The 18,219-nt window shown below is 32.5% G+C and overlaps 2 protein-coding genes across 2 annotated transcripts; one reads left to right on the top strand and one right to left on the bottom strand.

Annotated features, from left to right (window-relative positions):
- Positions 1-1,994: 1,994 nt before the first annotated feature.
- Positions 1,995-4,768, top strand: LOC110802116 (umecyanin-like). Its single transcript, XM_022007547.2, has 2 exons — positions 1,995-2,238; positions 4,140-4,768. The coding sequence occupies exons 1-2, from the start codon at positions 2,061-2,063 to the stop codon at positions 4,517-4,519; spliced, it is 558 nt and encodes a 185-aa protein (XP_021863239.1). The 5' UTR covers positions 1,995-2,060; the 3' UTR covers positions 4,520-4,768.
- A 4,352-nt stretch (positions 4,769-9,120) lies between these two features.
- On the bottom strand, positions 9,121-12,297 carry LOC110802112 (mannose/glucose-specific lectin). Its single transcript, XM_022007539.2, has 6 exons — positions 12,140-12,297; positions 11,049-11,249; positions 10,665-10,925; positions 9,888-10,088; positions 9,502-9,768; positions 9,121-9,359 (listed from the first exon to the last, which is right to left on the bottom strand). The coding sequence occupies exons 1-6, from the start codon at positions 12,155-12,157 to the stop codon at positions 9,348-9,350; spliced, it is 960 nt and encodes a 319-aa protein (XP_021863231.2). The 5' UTR covers positions 12,158-12,297; the 3' UTR covers positions 9,121-9,347.
- Positions 12,298-18,219: the final 5,922 nt, after the last annotated feature.

Genomic DNA, 18,219 nt, shown 5'->3' with positions numbered 1-18,219 from the left:
CCGGAGGATTGTACCAGAGTCTAGAACCTTGAAGAACTGGTTAGGAATTTATTTTTATTTTGGAAACTTAAATTGTAAATTAGGACCGGTACTCGGGTTGGATACTTGGATCGGATTAAGTTCAAATGAAGCTTTTAAGTAAACAATGCAACAATTCTCAACATGTTTACTTAAATCAAACTTGACCAAATGGTAAACGGGTGAATTTGAATGTGATTCACTCAACACAATTAACTTTAGTTATATATATAACGAGTTAATTCAGTTAATTCAGTTATTTTCTCTTACATTCAATAAATTTTCACCATATGGGCGGAGTTCATCCTTGTTCGTTAGTCTCCCTATGGTGGAGTTAGTATTAGTATGTTTGGTTTGTCGTTCAGTTGATTTATGTAGAATTGGTTCGTTGGTAAAGTTTTATGCGGGATCGCAAAAGATATCAATTTTTCGACTACATTCAGATGAATCAAGTGTAAATCATCCTCGCGGCTACAACAAATCGTTAGACCCTCTCTCTGAAAAGGCTGCATGTTCCAGCGTTATATACGGGAGACGTTCTACAGTGCAAGATTCATTCAACGACCGTAGTTTTGACGAAGGAAACCTTTATTTGATTCAATTTGTCATGTATTTGTTAGATCTATATTTCTCTTGTAGATGTCGTATGACTCTTTATTAATGAATTAATTTTCCTTTCAAAAAAAATATATATATATAACGAGTTGCTCCTACCTACGACCAATTTGATATCGATTTTCTTAACTCATACTCACTTAACACACGTTTACATATTTCTTATATACTATGGAGTAGTTATATAACTTACTAGTCTTATATGCACGTAATGCGTGCGAATATAAGAAATAAATTTGTGTTATTACATTTAAACATGAAAAACATGTAAAAAATATAATATAAATGTGATGCGTGCGAATATAAGAAACAGATAAGTTAGATAGAGCCGAACGCATAAAATGGTAAGAAATTTTTTAAAGGGCTGGATTGATTAAGATGCTTATTTGGACTTTCCTATTGGGTAGGTTATTATTATGTTCTTTATTTAATAAGTGTTGAAGGTATTTTAAAAATAACCCCGGTTCTTCACTTACTGTATATGATAAAGATATATAATTGGGTTAAACTGGTTGACTTTGGGTTGACTAGATTTGAATTTATACGTCCCAATTAGTTAATGGGTTTATTTCCGGTTAAAATGTTCAACCTTAACATAACTATTCTAAATTTTATATTGACTGACCCGCTCGTAAAATGTTGTAAAACTAAGTTCAAAAGATCTTGCGCGCACAAGGTGTACAATATAATTTATTGTACACCAAGATAACTTTTATACAGTTTTTTGTAACTTTAACCTATTTTTCTGTAACTTTTATATTATAAAAATAAAAAGTTGATAGATAAATATTTTAAAGGGTTAAATGATTAATTTATACATTATTAGTGATTTTGAAGAAATAATTTTGATTCAAATGAAAAAATTTATCATTAAAAAATAGATAACTTTTACATATATAAATGTAACTTTTAAGCATTTTGAGTCAACTTTTATTCCGGTGTACAATATTTATTGTACAACCATTGTAAATAAGAATTTGTGAACTAAGTTTCATATTGATAACCTAAATACCTAATGGTTCATGACTCATGAGATTTCCATTCTGTTTGTGGTGCATAATTACCATTCTAAAATTAGTAAGACATACGCATGCTTACGTAGTTAAAAAAAACCAATCTTGTCAAAATCATTAACCATTATTACACTTAAAATCTAGTTATAATAGATATCTATCCTAATAATAGTACTTATAGAGCTTAATTGAAGATAACCTCAAATTAATACATGTCTTATAATCCTACTTTTTTGTTGATCGTTTAGAAGGACAACCACAATTTTTTAAACCACAAATTATCACCCTAATTAATGCTCATTTTATTCCGTAAGTTTGGTATAAAAGTTCAACCTGGTAAAGGTTTTTTGAGTAAAATAAATAAAAAGCTTTTAAGCAAGTCTAAAATAAAATAATAAAATAATAAATAATAAAATGGCCGTGATACGCCTCGTATTGCCGTTGATATTTGTAATGTGCTGCGTTTTGCTGCAATCGACTAGCGCATTGATCCATGTTGTTGGAGGAACTAATGGTTGGGAAATTCCCCCTAATGCCACCTTCTATTGTGATTGGGCTAAGCCTAGAACTTTTGGCGTTGGTGACAAATTAGGTAAGTTTTAAACCTATGTTTGTGTTTCTTCCCCTTATTTTTCTAATTTACCGATATATTCATGTCATAACTAGGTATCAAATCGAGTTATCAGTCGGTTACGGGTCGGGTATATATAATCGTTTTGGATATAACCGGATAATGTAGGTATACGGGGTCATTATGTTTATGCAGATTGAATGTGTGAATTTTATTTTTCGGGTCACTTCGATTTTTGTTAGAAATCGGTTGGATCGGATCACTTTTTGACAGCCCTAGTCATAACTCATAACCGAGAAAACGAGAGGGCTTATCAATCACATTGGTTGGTTTTGTATCAATAATTTTGAGTGTGGGGTAGATCGATGCTTAATTGAAAACTATTGTCCATATATCATAGCTTTCTTGGATTTCAAATTGGATCTAACCGTTTAAATTTCCATAAGTATGCATTTAAAGATTAAATTAACAAATCACATTATCAATCTGATCACGAATCATCATAGATTACAATCCTCCTAAACCATGAATATCGAATTGTTTTCGATTGGTTATATATGTTGACGCCTATTTCTCTCGTTCCCCTCTAAACTTTCAATGTAAAATATGGTAATCAATGAAAACAAATTTGTGTACGTTGTATATATAACACAATCTTCACAAAAGACTAAGATTTTGTAAAAGAAGATAATTGACTTATAATTCATTATTCATATGGTCTTTAACACCACTTTGATCCTTATTTTGATTTTTAACCCTGATTTATTTATACATCATTAAATAGGATAATTATTTACATACAAATGCGAGATAAATTTATTTTCCTTTAAATATGGATGATTTTACAATGGCTACAAAAAATTGGTAGCCACTGTAAATTATTAATCATGACCGTACATTTTCAATAATAAATCTCCAACACTTATTTGGTTGACTAATAATTAAAATAAAAATTATTTTCTGATAAAGAAAAATAAAGTAACTGCTCATAAACTAGGTATTTCCCTTTCCCTTCCCATACACGGATATACAGTACCTTTCATTTCCGTAATTCTCACAACAACATTCATGGAAGCCTTCAAATCAGTTGTAAATTTGTTAAAGTAATATTTATACCATTCTCGTATGGTGTCAATCAATGGAGTTTACTTATTTTTTATTTTCATAAATGGATGATAACTTGAATTAAGATAAAACTATTGATTAAAAAATCAGAGACCTTTAGCATAAAAGCCTTAACAACGAAGTTCCGGGGTAGTTCTGCACTTGGAAATTGGTAGTAAGAGAATTTTATTCCATTAAATCATCATGCTGTTAGTAATCTAGAGCCTTATTGCCATTTACACGAGGACTGTGAAATTGTGAATAACTGGATTTCTTTTTCATTTTTCGTTTATTTTAATGGTCAAACAAATAAACGGCCAAGATTAATCCTATAAATTCAAAGGTTCAGATTAAAACAATTATAATAGCTACAATTTTTTGTGTAGCCATTGCAAAGTCTTCCTTTAAATATACTATAGTTTTTTTGTTTTTTTTTTCGAAAGATGAAGAAAATTTAGTACCCATCTATAAGTAAATGGGCTACTATAGCTTTTACCTTTTGGAGGTGATTTGTTTACGTGATTATTGGTTACATCAGCCTCGCTCATGTTTAAAATTAAAAACTTTTAAGATAACCATCATCCTCGCTCATGTTTAAAATTAAAAACTTTTAAGATAATCATCAGCCTTGCTCATGTTTAAAATTAAAACTTTTAAGATAACCACCAAGCTAATACTTGTTTACTTTTAAGGATTATTTGCTAGTTTAATTGATTTTTTTTACATGTATAGTTTCTCTAATTTAATTGCAAAAATATATTCTCCTATATAATAACAATGACAATATTAATTAAATTGCATGGGAAAAAAAAATGCAGTGTTTCCATACAGAATGGGAGCACACAACGTGCTAGAAGTATCAAAGGCAGACTTTGACAAATGTGGGCATGACCATGTAATAAACATGTTCTACAAAGGTCCAACCCTAATTCAGCTCAACACAACCGGTGACTATTACTTCTACAGCGGCATTGGGACCCACTGCGAGCTCGGTCAGAAGCTACACATCCAAGTCGTCCCCGGACGCGGTTTCTCCGGTCGTGGGGTCCGCTTCCTCGAGGTGTTTTCCCGTGCTCTCGCCCCGTCTGCCCCTGCTGACCAAGAGAAGTCTGCCCCTCACAACTCTGCCACTAGCACCATTGCCCTCCCCTTCTTGGGCTTGCTCTCTTGTTTCTCTTTGTTTATGTTCCTTATATGATCACTAAAATTATAAGTATGTGCATGAACATGCACAACATATATTTTTTTTTATTTAAAATAATTTTTTCAATTCAATTTTATTTGTTAATTTATGTGGGTACATGAACGAGTTTAATTGGTTTATGTATAGTAGATTTGGTGTGAAATCATTGCAAATTGTCAGAGGATTGTAATTCTGGTTTTGACACAATGGTTAATTAGTTTTTTTTGCTATAGAAAAGAGGAATTAATTTCCTTCGTTGGATTAGTATTTGTTGTTTTGTATTTCCTTTGTCCCATATGGTTTTTCATTTTGTACTTTTCATGTTTGTCAATTCACATTTTATATCATATTTATCTCTATTTATGCATCAATAAAATTTATTATAAATTTTGATAATCTTAAAATACTTATTGAGATGAATCAAATAAGATTTCATATAAATAAGTTTTTAGTATATATATTGGAAAAATTTACGGAGTATAAGATTTTTTTATAATCGTAAATAATGTCAAAATTCTTGATTGAAACACCATTATCTAATGGATATTGTAGTATTCTCTCTGTCCCATAAATCCTAGTAATGGAGCAATATACTCCGCTATAGCAATGTTCTGTACACACAAAGACAAGGAAAAATCACCATTTATTCACATGATCTAATTATCGAAATAGAAATTACTTGAAAAAATCATGTAGGGAGAACTCAAATGGACAAATGCCTTGTTCTTCGGAGCTTTTTTATTTGCTGGACGGATCTAATTGAACTGAATCTAACTGAAATGAACTAAACTAAATGGATTTGCGTACTTAATTAAACTTAATGCAACTGGATAATTAGTAAATAATAAATAATAAAATAAATTGTAAATGATAAATGATAAATAATAAATACTCCCTCCATCCCATATTTATAGTTTCGTTGGACTAAAATCACAACTTTTAAGAAGAGTAGGGTATAGTAAATTGAAAAGTGAACTGAATGGAGCTGATCGAATTGAACTAAATGGAATTAAACTGAACTGAAATTATGTCCAAAAGAACAGGGCCAAACTAAGAAATTATATTGGGGATAAAAATAAAAAGACGTACTTAGGGCAATTTAATTGGTTAATAAGATCTTTATCCTTTTCGTTAATGATTTTGGGGCAAAAATAAATAAAAAGACGTAGGAGTATAAACCTTAAATTTTACCCAATTTGATTTGGATATACATTTGATTTTGCATGCTTAATTGTTAACCAAGTTAATTAGGGTTAATGACTAACGACCGTAAACTTTGTTAGTAACTAGGGGTATTTGATGTTTTTTTTTTGGAAGGAGGGGCATATAGTGTATTTTTAAAACCTACTATCTCCATTTTATAAAGATTTTTACGGTTATTATTTGCACAAGTATTAAGACAAAATATAAAAGTTGGTTGAATATAATAAAATAGAGATAAAAATAAGATAAATGTGTAAAAAGGTGGATGGCCTGGTGTAAGGAAAAAAATAAAATAAAGCGAAAGTAAGTGAAAAATTGTAAATATTGTGGGGATAAGAAGGGTAATAAGGTAATAAATTTTCATGTCCAAAAATACAAAAAGCAAAGTGTAAAGAATTTTATGAAACATACTAAACGGAAAGTGTAAAGATCATTTTGAAACGGAAGTAGTAGTTGATAGTTGGTGAACTTCCTGAAACCTCATATTATTTCATGAAAAACTCGTTTATTATAACCGATAAGTGATGATATGCAATAAAAGTGTATAATAAACATAAGGGAAAACACAACCTTGACATTTGACTTAAGTCAAGTGGTAATTGACAAAATAAAATGACTACAGGTTGACAGTGCATCACGAATTACTTACCGCAAGGTCACGCATGTTTGTGTGGACACTACACACGTGGTTAGTATTACTTCCTCCGTTTGGAAATACTTGCAACGTTTGTCACTTTCACGCATGCCAATGCACAATTTTGATCGTTAATATCTTAAATTCTCTTCAATCAAAAATTATAAAAAGTTGATATTTTGAAAATACACATTGAGACGAATCTAACAAGATCGAATTATATATCTCACATGACTATACATATATGTTTTACTTGACATATAAATTACCAACAATAGTCAAAGTAGAATATGTGAATAGTGTAAAAGCCCAAACGTTACGAGTATTTTCAAACGGAGGAAGTGCTATTCATCAGTCTTGTAGGCTGTTAGAGGGGGAAATATAAAGAGAGGTAGGTAGGTTTGAGGATATAAATGGTTTTCTCCATTTTATGATGGTGTTTTAAGTAATACGAATAGGGATGACAATGGATCGTATTTGGATCGAGTGAGGCTTGACCTGCATCCACCCGTTTAGCAATCCGCTCTACCTGCATCCATATGTCACCCGCTTAATTCTTGACGCACATCCACCATCTTTCATCCGCGTATGAAACGGGTAGATCGAGTGAATAACAGATGAAGTTTTTATTTTAAAAAAATTACATTAACTCTAACATATAGTCATTTTTTATAAATAAAATATTATTTGTATACAAATATAACAATAAATGATTTGTGAAAAATATTTGCAACATGAATTAAAACTATTTTCTTGAATATATAATGTTTTTATTAAAATTAGCCAGGGTGAAAAATAATTTGCAACTAGAATTAAAACTAATTTCTTGAATATGTAATATTTTTATTAAAGTTAGGGTGAAAAATATATTAAACGAATGGATAGAGCGAGGGTCATTTGTATCCGACACTACCTGTTACCCGCTTTATCTGTCACCCGCATGTCATCCATTTATTTCAGGTTTCCATCCATTTAATAATTGTAGGTTGATCGGGTAAATAGATATCCTTTTATTTTTCCATCCCTAAATACGAAATATGTGGCCGGGAGCCATATAGCGTCGCATCTTGTGTATACGTAGTAGTTTACCATTATTAACTTATACACATACTATGTATTAGGGTGCAAATGAGTCGAGACTCTCAATAAGCTATCCGGGTCTAGGCTCGGTTAAAGCTCGTTCATGTTCGTTTAATTATTTAATAAATGTGTTGAGCTTGAACAAGTTTTGAAGCTCGTTTAACAAACAAGATTGAACATGAACATATGTATGCTCGTTCATTTATGTTCATATTCAAATTTTCCATACATGTTTTATATAGGATAAAAATCGTATTTGACTTTTAACATTAAAAAAAATATATCATACAATCAATAAAATATTTTTGAATTTGAATGGCTAAATTAGTGGATATTATTATGTTTTAAAATGATCAAACTCTAAATCACAAGGCTCGTTTTGAAAAAAGAGCTCGTTTATGAACTCCGCTCGATTAATAAACGAGACGTTCATGAATCGTTCACGAACACAAAATCTCTTAAACCCAACCTTGAACAGACTTTTGAACTCTGTTTAAGAGACTAAATGAACGTGAACATGATCAGGGCACTACTCGATTTGTTTGCACCTCTATGTGTATATTTAAAGTTGAATTATTGATAAATCGTAAGATAATATCAAGCGATAAAATAAAAATTACCCAAAGCGAGGATGAAATGAATTTCAAAATAGGTTTAGAAAAATTATTGAATTTCAAAATATTAGTCATCTATTATTCATCAACAATACAATATGAAGGACAGAGTATATAGTGTTGGAGTTTTTCCCCTCCAAGTGATGCTTCAAAAGAATAAAAACTCACTTGTCCCACATTGATAAAAAAAACCCCACATGCTTCCTTATTCAAATATCCCACTACCCTTTAATGATTTGTTAGAAGACTAGAGAGGTGGGACTAGTAACCACACACGCGTGCCGGGCCGGGCCGGGCTCGGGCGAGTGGCGCGGCACGTTCGCAGGTGTGGGTGGGGCTCCTTTTTCCTAACCGTTATTATTTTTGGTCACGTAATCTTTGCGAGATTGACGTAACGGTTAATTGATTTCTTTGACGATTTGATTTCCGTCAAAGATATTATTCCGTTTTTTGCTTCAGTTACGGAATCAATCAAGGAATAATTGATTGTGTTTCCGTTTTTCGGCTTGACCGTTTTGGCTATAAAAGACTACCTTCCCTTTCAGAAAAGAGACACAGAAAACTAATCTCTTCCTCTTCTCCGAAATGAAAACACAAAACCACCATTGTTCTGGGCATTGCTTAAGGGTGTTCTCAATCTAGTTCTTCATCGTACACCGAAGGATTGGAGTCGTGTATCCATGGGGGTCGGTTGCTACGAGTTCGCGTGTACTTAGCGGGGCAAATTCGACTTTAGGGCAGTGATTGGTGTCACGCCACGACATTGTTACAGATAAGCTTGTTCTAATTATTATTCTTATTAGTCATAGTTCCTACATATAGTCTCTAAAATAAGAGAAACGCTGGTTTATTCTTGATCGTTTCTCTCTTCCTCTTTCTTCCCTTAATTTCTCCCTATTTTCTTAACATTGATAACATATTAGCATATGTATAAATTGCACGACTCTTTATATGGCTATGAGCCATATTTTGCATTAATTTTAACATATTTTTCAACATGATCTAAAAGATCGACCTTGCTTGGTATAATATAACTAAAATTAAAGGTGAAATAAAACAAATAAAAAAAATGAGTAGAGGCAATATTTAAAAGGGAAAAAAGACTTCATATTATCATATGGTATAGATAAGCCAATACATAAGGGAAACTAGAAAATTAGTACAATACAACATTCACTCAAGCTTATGATTACAATCACTCTTGAGAGGCCACTCACTCATAGTTTATGGAAAAACTAATGTGGCTTATTTGAAAATACATATAATAACTTAAGCATTCATACGCACTTACATCGCCTTACATTGCCTTGTTTCACGGGAATTCCTGTATTTGGCGTTCAAAAAAGCTTTAGCATATTAACCTTTATTAAACAACAAAAATGAAACTATGCGACTTTAGTTTATAGAACGGGGAAATAATGTTGACTCTTGATTAAATTTATGTATTATTTTGATAAGTATCTTACCTTTCGGATCATAACTCCTGCAGACTCAAGAAACTTGCCGCTCCTTCCAAGAAATCCAACAATAGGGCCATCAGTCATGGTCGGCGATGAGTAGTTCCTAACATTTTGAATATCTATACCTTTTCCAAATGGTCCGTATCCATTCGGATTCAAATTGGTGTGTATTGTCATCGTACCAATTACTACACTATTGTCAGGTAGGTATTTAGGTGCATTACCAAAGATTCCACTAATCCTTGTTAAATATTCTCCATCCATCAGTGTCACCTTTAGATATACATATTAAGAAATAAGGAGGAAATAAGTACATGTTTAAGGAATTGTAAGTATATTTTTACCTAGATTTTTTTTTGTAGATTTAAACATGTATTACATGTTAGTCTAACCTTGCCTGCATAGAAGCCGTTACCACCAAACTGGTAAGGGACGGTGGTCCCATCTTTCTTAGATACCAAGAAGCCCAGTGAGTCCACTATGGACCCATACTTTACTGTGACTTCCTTGAAACGGTCTCCATATTCAAGTTGCACTTTAAAGTTTTCTGGGAGTTGAGAACCATAAGGCCCGTAGATTTCAATCTCTGGCATCTACGAAAATTAAAACAACAACATATGATAACCGGTAAAATCCATATTAGTGATATATATTTAGATAGTATGGATGTATTTTTAATTGTACTATTGTTTGTATTTTACTTGATATGTCAGACTAATTTTCATGTTTTCACAATCTCACATGATAAAATTCTACTTCCTATGTCCCTTTTTATTCTTTACACTTTTAGTTTCAAGTGTCTCGTTTTAATCTTTACATTTAGAATCTTTTCTTTTATATTGTATCATTAATGTCGTTAATATTCTGTCAAAAATCATACAAGTGATTATTTTAATTAATTAAAATCGTTAAAACCTTTCACATTTTTCTATTGAGACATTAACTTGTCACATTTTTCCAACGTCATATTTTTGGATACAAGTGTAAACATTATCATAAACGTAATTTTGCATTGTTTAAAATAAAAAAGGATGAATCGTTATTAACGTCAATTAGTTGTTAAATCGCGTATATGATACCAAACGTAAAGAATAAAAAGGGACTGGGAAGGGGAGTAGTTAATTTTTTTAATTTAAGAATTTGGTAAGTACTACACATATACATCTTACCTTTGGGATCATGACTCCTACAGAGTCGAGATACCATCCATTTCTTCCAAAAAATCCAACAGTAGCACGTCCATCAGTTATGACCGGCGATGAAAATTTCTCCTGACTTGAAACTTTGTTTCTATTTCCAAATGGCCCGTATCCATTCGGATTCAAATTGGTGTGTATTTTTATCTCAGCAATCAACACACCAAGTACCAATAGGTAGTAACCACTAATCCCACTAACCCCTGTAACGTATTCGCCAGTCTTGAGCACAATCTTTAGATATGCATTTTAAGAAAAAAGAAATGGGGGATTATTACACGTTAAAGGACTTATAAGAAAATTGTTTACTCGAAAAGAATGAAGAATTAGACATGTACTAGTACGTGTTAGTCTAACCTTGCTTTCAATACCACCGTTGCCACCAAACTGGTAAGTGACGGTAGTCCCATCTGGCTTAGCTACCACGAACCCGAGTGCGTCTACTATGCTCTCATGTCTTACTATAACTTCTCTGAATTGTTCTCCATCACGAAGTTGCATGCGATAGTTTTCTGAGGATTTAGAACCATAGGGTCCATAGTATTCAACCTCTTGATTCTATGAAATTCAACACAAAAAAGTTAGTATGGCCTAATTAAGTACCTTAAAAAAGATAATTAAATCATTTAAATGAAATAGTTAGAGATATACGAAGTATATTTATAGGGTCCTCATCCAATGAGAAAATCCTTATAATGAGAAGAATGAGAAGAATTACAAACCGTTAGATAAATCACATCGAACGACTCTTGATTGGTGCGCCACATTTAATGGTAAAACGTTAAATAAAAGAAATGCGTGTCTTTCTTCCTTGTTTTAATAAAGACAAACTTACACCCCTTCTGATACTATCTCTCGATCATTCTCTCTCCTCTCATTTTTTTTAAACAAACTCCAATCTCCTAGCTTTAATGTTGGCAGCAACGAGGAAGTCTTGTTCTATAATCGGTAGAGGTTTGAAATGCTGTACTCATAATATAATACGTAGTAATAGTTTATAGTTTGGTAGAAAAAGAGTAGTTGCATTTATATTCTCATGTGGTACCAAATAACATAGTTTGGTAACGTGATTGTATTTTTATTTCGTACCAAACAACATAGTTTGGCACCTATAAGTCAAAGATAAATGTTATTTTTCATGGGCCAAACTCAATTTATTACCTGAAGTTACCATTTAGACCCTAGTATACCATCCGAAATTACTATTTTATGCTTAATTAGTATACCGTTTCTAATCTCTATCGGTTAGAGAATTAGAAAACCGCGGCAGCAACATCACAATATTGTACGAAGTGGAGTATTTCAATAATAGAAAGCTAGAGGAAATGCATGTCTAACATTTTAAAAGCTTATGACCTCTATACATTTTAATATGTTTTGCAAACACCAATTCATTAAAAATTAGTTTATACGTAGTATAATATTAATGAAAAAGTAAAAAAACATACCTTGATTGCTTGAGCCATTTCTTATGCCGAAAATAAGATGCAAATGAGTGTGTAATATTATAAGCACGTGTTTTGATTTGTGTTGTAGTTGAGTTGCATGCTCAACCTATCTATTTATATACTTACGATTTTACGAACAAGGAGTTATGATTTTACAATATTCCCCATTTGGATTAAAAAAAATATATATATTCTGCTTGTCTACCACACTTATTTATTCGGTAATACTCCGTATTATTAGTGGAGTACTACGTATGTATCAAAAGTATAGTTATTCCCTTAGCTTATAATTTATTCTGCTTGTCCACCACATTTATTTATTCGTTAATTAATATTATAATGGTATAATTATAATTTTATTTTTATTTTACTAGGTAAGAAAATATTCTACTGAACCAACATCTATCTATCATAGATTAGTCAGTCTAGTTGCAAGCTTTATCTTGAGCCACGCCCAAGCATTGCACACCTGATGAGATTCGACCATGTGACCTCCAAGTCAAGATGAGTTTCTCACCAACTTCACCAACTTATGTTGGTTGGTATAACTAATTAACTATGATGCTAAAAGAACAAAAGTATCATTTATAGTTGGATGGATATATACCTGTGTACGAAAGTATCACTTTATTTAATTATTTTTATTATTTAAAATAATTTATATTCTTCGAGATTTTTTTTTTTTTTTTTGACATTGGATTCTTCGAGATAGTCAATACTCAATAGTACGTGATAGATCATGCATGAACTTTTATAATGTGCGTCCAAAGCCGTAATTTAGAAGGTGAACCATGGTGCACCGTGAGCATGACGCACCTTAAGAACACTAGTATATAATTAAAAGAACATCTGGTTACGTGAAAATTACATGAATAAATTTTTTATTTATATTTTTAATAATAGTGAAATAATATATATATTATTTTTTTATAACAGAAAAGTAAAATATTATACCGCATGTTCTTTTGTCGTAGTATCATGTTCTTTTATATATACGCATATGTTCTTTTGGTGCACCATACTCACCGTGCACCATGGTCCATAATCCACGAATCGGTCAAAAACATAAAAAATACTACAGTAAATTAATTACGGAGTATGAGAGTATTCTATCTTTACTTATATTTTAACACTACGTGCATTATGCATTTATACTGGCCTCGGCCTTGTGACTTGTGACTTGTGAGTAACTGAATATATTTATATATGGCAAAATATAGCCGTAGTCTTATCCTACGAGGCACATTTGCATGTACACTGAAAATGCAGAAAATGTACAATGAACTTATTGTTATGGTTCCATATATCCTTATGCAACTTGGTGACTAAGGTGAAGATTGATCTTTAATTGGCCAGATGTTTTTGAAACAAAGTTATTATATAAATTGACACAATTTTTACAATTAAAATTAGTGTGTGGCTTGGGCCATGTCCGGTTGCTACTTTAAATAAATAAAATTTTAGATTTTTACGTATTCTATAAAATGAAAATATCCGTTAAGTTCGTCAACTACACAGACACACTACATCATTTATCATAACTTTTCAATCATATACATTTTACAATTTGTATAATTTGTTTTCTCGAGAAACTAAGTCATCAAATTAATAAATACTAAATCAGATATATATGCAGCTATGTAGGGCAATCCTATAGTCACAAAGCCCATGACTATCGTAACTGCATCTGGGTTTTCTTGTTCAAAAAGTATTTTGTTTCTACATGTCCAAGCCGCCCCTAGCAGTTTTGCAATAGTACGAAGATCCTCTACCCTCACCTTGCGAGCTAGCCATAACCATCTTTCCTCAAAGGACACCGTACGAGGCATCGATCAAGTAGGAAGCCAGATCACTATATCACCATATTTTTGTAGCAGCCTAGCTTACACTTAAACAAAGTATGAATGATGGATATACGGCCTTACCTTCTTTTATAAGCCAAGGATCCGACCATATATACCAGGGCCGTCTCCGTCAATTTAGAGGCCCTGTGCTATACACAGATAATAGGCCCCTATAAATTTTTATGGACAATTATTTAATGTAAAACGTAGAATTAATATATTAATATTTTTTTGTTTATACAAAATATAGAGTTAAAATAATAATATGGTTTATTGTTTTATGTGGATTAGTTTGAAAAAGAAAAGAAAAAGAAAAAGAAAAGAAAGAAAAGGGAATGTGGCAAGGATTTGAACCCTGTATGTCAGCTACGCACATTATCTCCCTTACCAACTAAGACAAAATTCATACATGGTTTAGTAGAGAAACTAAAAGCATATTGTATTAATTTTCTGGGGGATTTCGCCAACAATATTTCTTTTGGGCCCCAAAATTATGTGGCCCGGTACTGTAGGTCCGATTGGACCGCCCAATAGACGGGCCTGATATATACATTAATGTCGACGTCATTGCCCACCCTCCACGATAAGCCAAAAGCCATCCTTCAAAAGAGATTTTGCACCCCACATACTTCGCCAAGAATAGCTAGGATCATACCCCTACTGTATGCCTCAAGAACCTACGAGTGCTTAAAATATCTCACCTTTAGTACTCGGTGAAGAAGAGAGTTATAAAAGGTAAAATTCTAAATGTAAAGATTAAAATGGAAAATTAGAAACAAAAAGCGAAAATAATAAAAAAGGACAGAGGGAGTACTACATAACAGTCCGTTCTTTAAATTAGCTCCAGAGCTAGTACAAGTATAAAAACCAACCAATCCACTTATTTAGCATATCATTATGAGTTTATGACACCCGCTTTTACTTAAAAACACCCTCAAATAGGTATGAAATTACTAATTTAGCCATTACAAAATGAAACCTTCCTCAACCCAACCACTTCTTCGTTCCATAATTCACCATCATGGCATCATCACCTTACCACCCTTCCAACCTCCCTTCCTCCCTTCACCATCATCATCTTAACACCCTTCCAGCCTTCCTTCCTTCACCATCATCCTCCGACATATTTGATCATTAATATCTTTAATCTCTTTAAGTAAAAATTATAAACATTTGATATTTTTAAAATACACATTGAGATGAATCTAACAGAATCACGTACACATGACTATATTTTATCTTACATATAGATCACCGTCAATAGTCAACGTAGAATATACGAATAATGTAAAAAGTCTAGGCGTTGCGAGTATTAAAATATGGAGGAAGTATGAAATACACTACTCCCTCCATTTGACAAAAGGTTTTCTATTGTGTGTAAATATGACCATTAAGAAATTACATGTGTGTGTAACAAAAATAATAATTATTATGTACTTTTATGAGGAATGGGTAATGAATAAAGAACAAAAAGAAAAATAGACGTGGCCACTCTGTGGGAATAATTGGGTGGGGAAAATAATCATATTTTTTTTACTACTGTTATTCTTTTGGCACAAATTTCTAAAAGATGTTAAAAAATATATGCTAAAAATATAAACAAGAAATATTTTTAGAATGCCCGAAAAAGAAAACAAGAATCGTTTGTAAAACGAATTCTAAGTTCTTCTTTCATCTCAAAGTATGTTGCCCTACATTTTTCTATAAAAAATCACAAAGTATGTGAAGAATCATTAATTTAGAATCCATTTACTAAAAGTTTAATGATAGTGAGCATATTTTACAATGGACGATGAGCATATCTTATAGACAAGGATCAGATAATTCACCCAAGGGAAACCAACTAAGACATACAAAAGCAACTGATAGTAGTTATTAAAATTGCGATTTAAATCGTATAATCTTACGATTCTTCGATTCAAATATGTCTTGCGGTTCGATTTACGAATCTACACAACTCTACACTTTTTTTTCAACTAGAGAAAACCTCGTAAAGTTGAATCATGATGAGAAAGTTATTAACAGAAAAATATTGTTAATTATTATTGCAATTTAACTATTAAACAACTATATATTTCAGTTATTAAGTTTTGCACCTATAATATAAGCACTTTAATTGAAATTTGTGAATAAAATTTTAATTATGTTGTTCGTAGAATCTTACATTCTACAATTCGATTTTACAATTCGATTATAAGAGTTCTTTCCGACTCAAAGTAGAATCACGATTTTGATAACCCTTGATTGATACCATTACCCGTCTATTGCCCTTGAAACAACGTAATGGTATAAAAATAAAATAAACCCCACTTCATTACATGTCTATTGCCCTTGAAACAACGACAATGTTACGAAGATAAAATAAATCCCGCTTTATTAGCCGTCTATTGCCCTTGAAACAACTGTAACAAAAAAAAAAAATTGGTATTTAATTGTTTGATCCATGTCTTTCTCATATTGTTTTCACTTTCTTTCTCTACTGTTGTTTTTGTATTTTTTTCATTTGTTTTTGTCTTTTTGTTGCAAATTTCTTGTGGCGGGACCACATATGTTATGGGTTTCTCAACACATAACAATCTGCCGCCTCGATAAACTTTCTTTTTACACTCCCTCACTCACTTTATCCATATATCTTTTTACACATTTCCCCTTATTATCTTAATATTTGTGCAAACAATAACCGTAAAAAACATTGTAAAACGGAGACAATATATCTCTAAAAGACTTTCCAAAATTTCCGATTCAGGAGTTGTGACAAGGTTTGATAACATACATTCTTACGTGACGCAACCTTTCTATAAGAAAGGTTTTAGTTATGCATGGTAGAAACTTGCGTACCTCTACTAGGCTTGTGGTCCACGAAATAATATCTATAGTTCTAATATTTTAACCTATAACTAGTTAGTGGTCGAATAATACCCGAAATATTGTATATAGTTTGATTTTTTTATTCATTTCAAATTTTTATAAATTACTTTATATATACAATTTGAGAATAATATGAATTCCATTATTCCAAATTTATGAACAAGAAAAGATTCTCCGTCGTTTCATACAAAATAGAAACTTTCTACAACCAATATAGAGCACGTACTGACGTACATAACATGCAAATATACTTGATATAATTACAAAAAAAAAAAATTAAAACACTCCACACCGCAATACACCACACTACTGTTATTGAAATCTTTAATTCTACGTGTCATCAATTAAACCTATTATTGTGCCAATTAGGATGTGTTAGAAAGTTTAATTATGACTTGGGTGCCGAAAATATTGTGGTCGACGTACGGGTCATGGGAAAACTGGAATCAACTTTAGCATGAGTGAGGGGCAAAAGTAGGAATGTCAGTGGGGCGAGTTTTGCGGGAGATTCGCCCCGCATCCGTCCCAAATAAGCAGGGATGGAGGTAGGTTTGGCGGGTGATGAGGTGAGGATGGGTATAAAAATTGTACCGCCATGGGTGATGGGGCGGGTGTGGATTTTGTGTTGAACCCGCTCCATCCCCGCCCGCCCCGCTTCATCCCCACTCGCCCCGCCCCATCCCCACTCGCCCCGCTTCATACCCGCCATGGGTGATGGGGTGAATTTGGATTTATTTGCATCTTTAGGTGATAATATAAATTTAGGTGAGATTTTTATGTTTTTTGTTTAGATTTTTTTGTTATGACGAGTATTTTTTCCGATTATATAGGTTACTTTAGTCATAAGGTATTCTATAGTTAACTTTGATTAGTCCGTATATATGGAAAATGTTTGCTAAATAAGAAAAATTAGGCGGGTATGAAGCGAGAATAAGACGGGGATGGATACCCAGTTGGATGGCGGGGCAGTGATGGGTTTTAGCTTACACCCGTTGGGACGGGGATGAGGATGAATTTTGTACCCGCCATGGGTGATGGGGCGGGAATGGGGATGAAAATTTTAGGTGGGGATGGGGATGGAGGGACCTACATCCGCATCCGCCCCGCCCCATTGACATCCCTAGGCAAAAGATGGAAGCATCGTGGTGAATTGTTTACTCTGAAAGAGGTTTGAATCTATTACATTACACTTTTCATCTGGTGTTGAGCAAGCCTAGACTAAGCGTGGATATGATTACGTACAAGAGGCTATGTTGCTTAGAGTACCACATCTCACGGAAAATAGTTATTTATTGAAAAGTCTTTGTTGTTAGTAGAAATTGAATTTTGTATTCCCTAATTAGATACTTGTAGTAACCAATTGAGGTT

The sequence above is a fragment of the Spinacia oleracea genome, chromosome 6 (assembly GCF_020520425.1).
Source record: "Spinacia oleracea cultivar Varoflay chromosome 6, BTI_SOV_V1, whole genome shotgun sequence".
Taxonomy (NCBI): Eukaryota; Viridiplantae; Streptophyta; class Magnoliopsida; order Caryophyllales; family Amaranthaceae; genus Spinacia; species Spinacia oleracea.
This window is presented reverse-complemented; position numbering and strand designations above follow the sequence as displayed.

Bases quoted from the DNA above. Each gene is read 5' to 3' on its own strand.
- LOC110802116 (XM_022007547.2), top strand. From the start codon at position 2,061: ATGGCCGTGATACGCCTCGTATTGCCGTTGATATTTGTAATGTGCTGC. The intron at 2,239-4,139 runs GTAAGTTTTAAA...AAAAAAATGCAG, and splicing joins TGGCGTTGGTGACAAATTAG to TGTTTCCATACAGAATGGGA.
- LOC110802112 (XM_022007539.2), bottom strand. The intron at 10,926-11,048 runs GTTAGACTAACA...GCATATCTAAAG, and splicing joins ACGGTGGTATTGAAAGCAAG to ATTGTGCTCAAGACTGGCGA. The intron at 9,769-9,887 runs GTTAGACTAACA...GTATATCTAAAG, and splicing joins ACGGCTTCTATGCAGGCAAG to GTGACACTGATGGATGGAGA.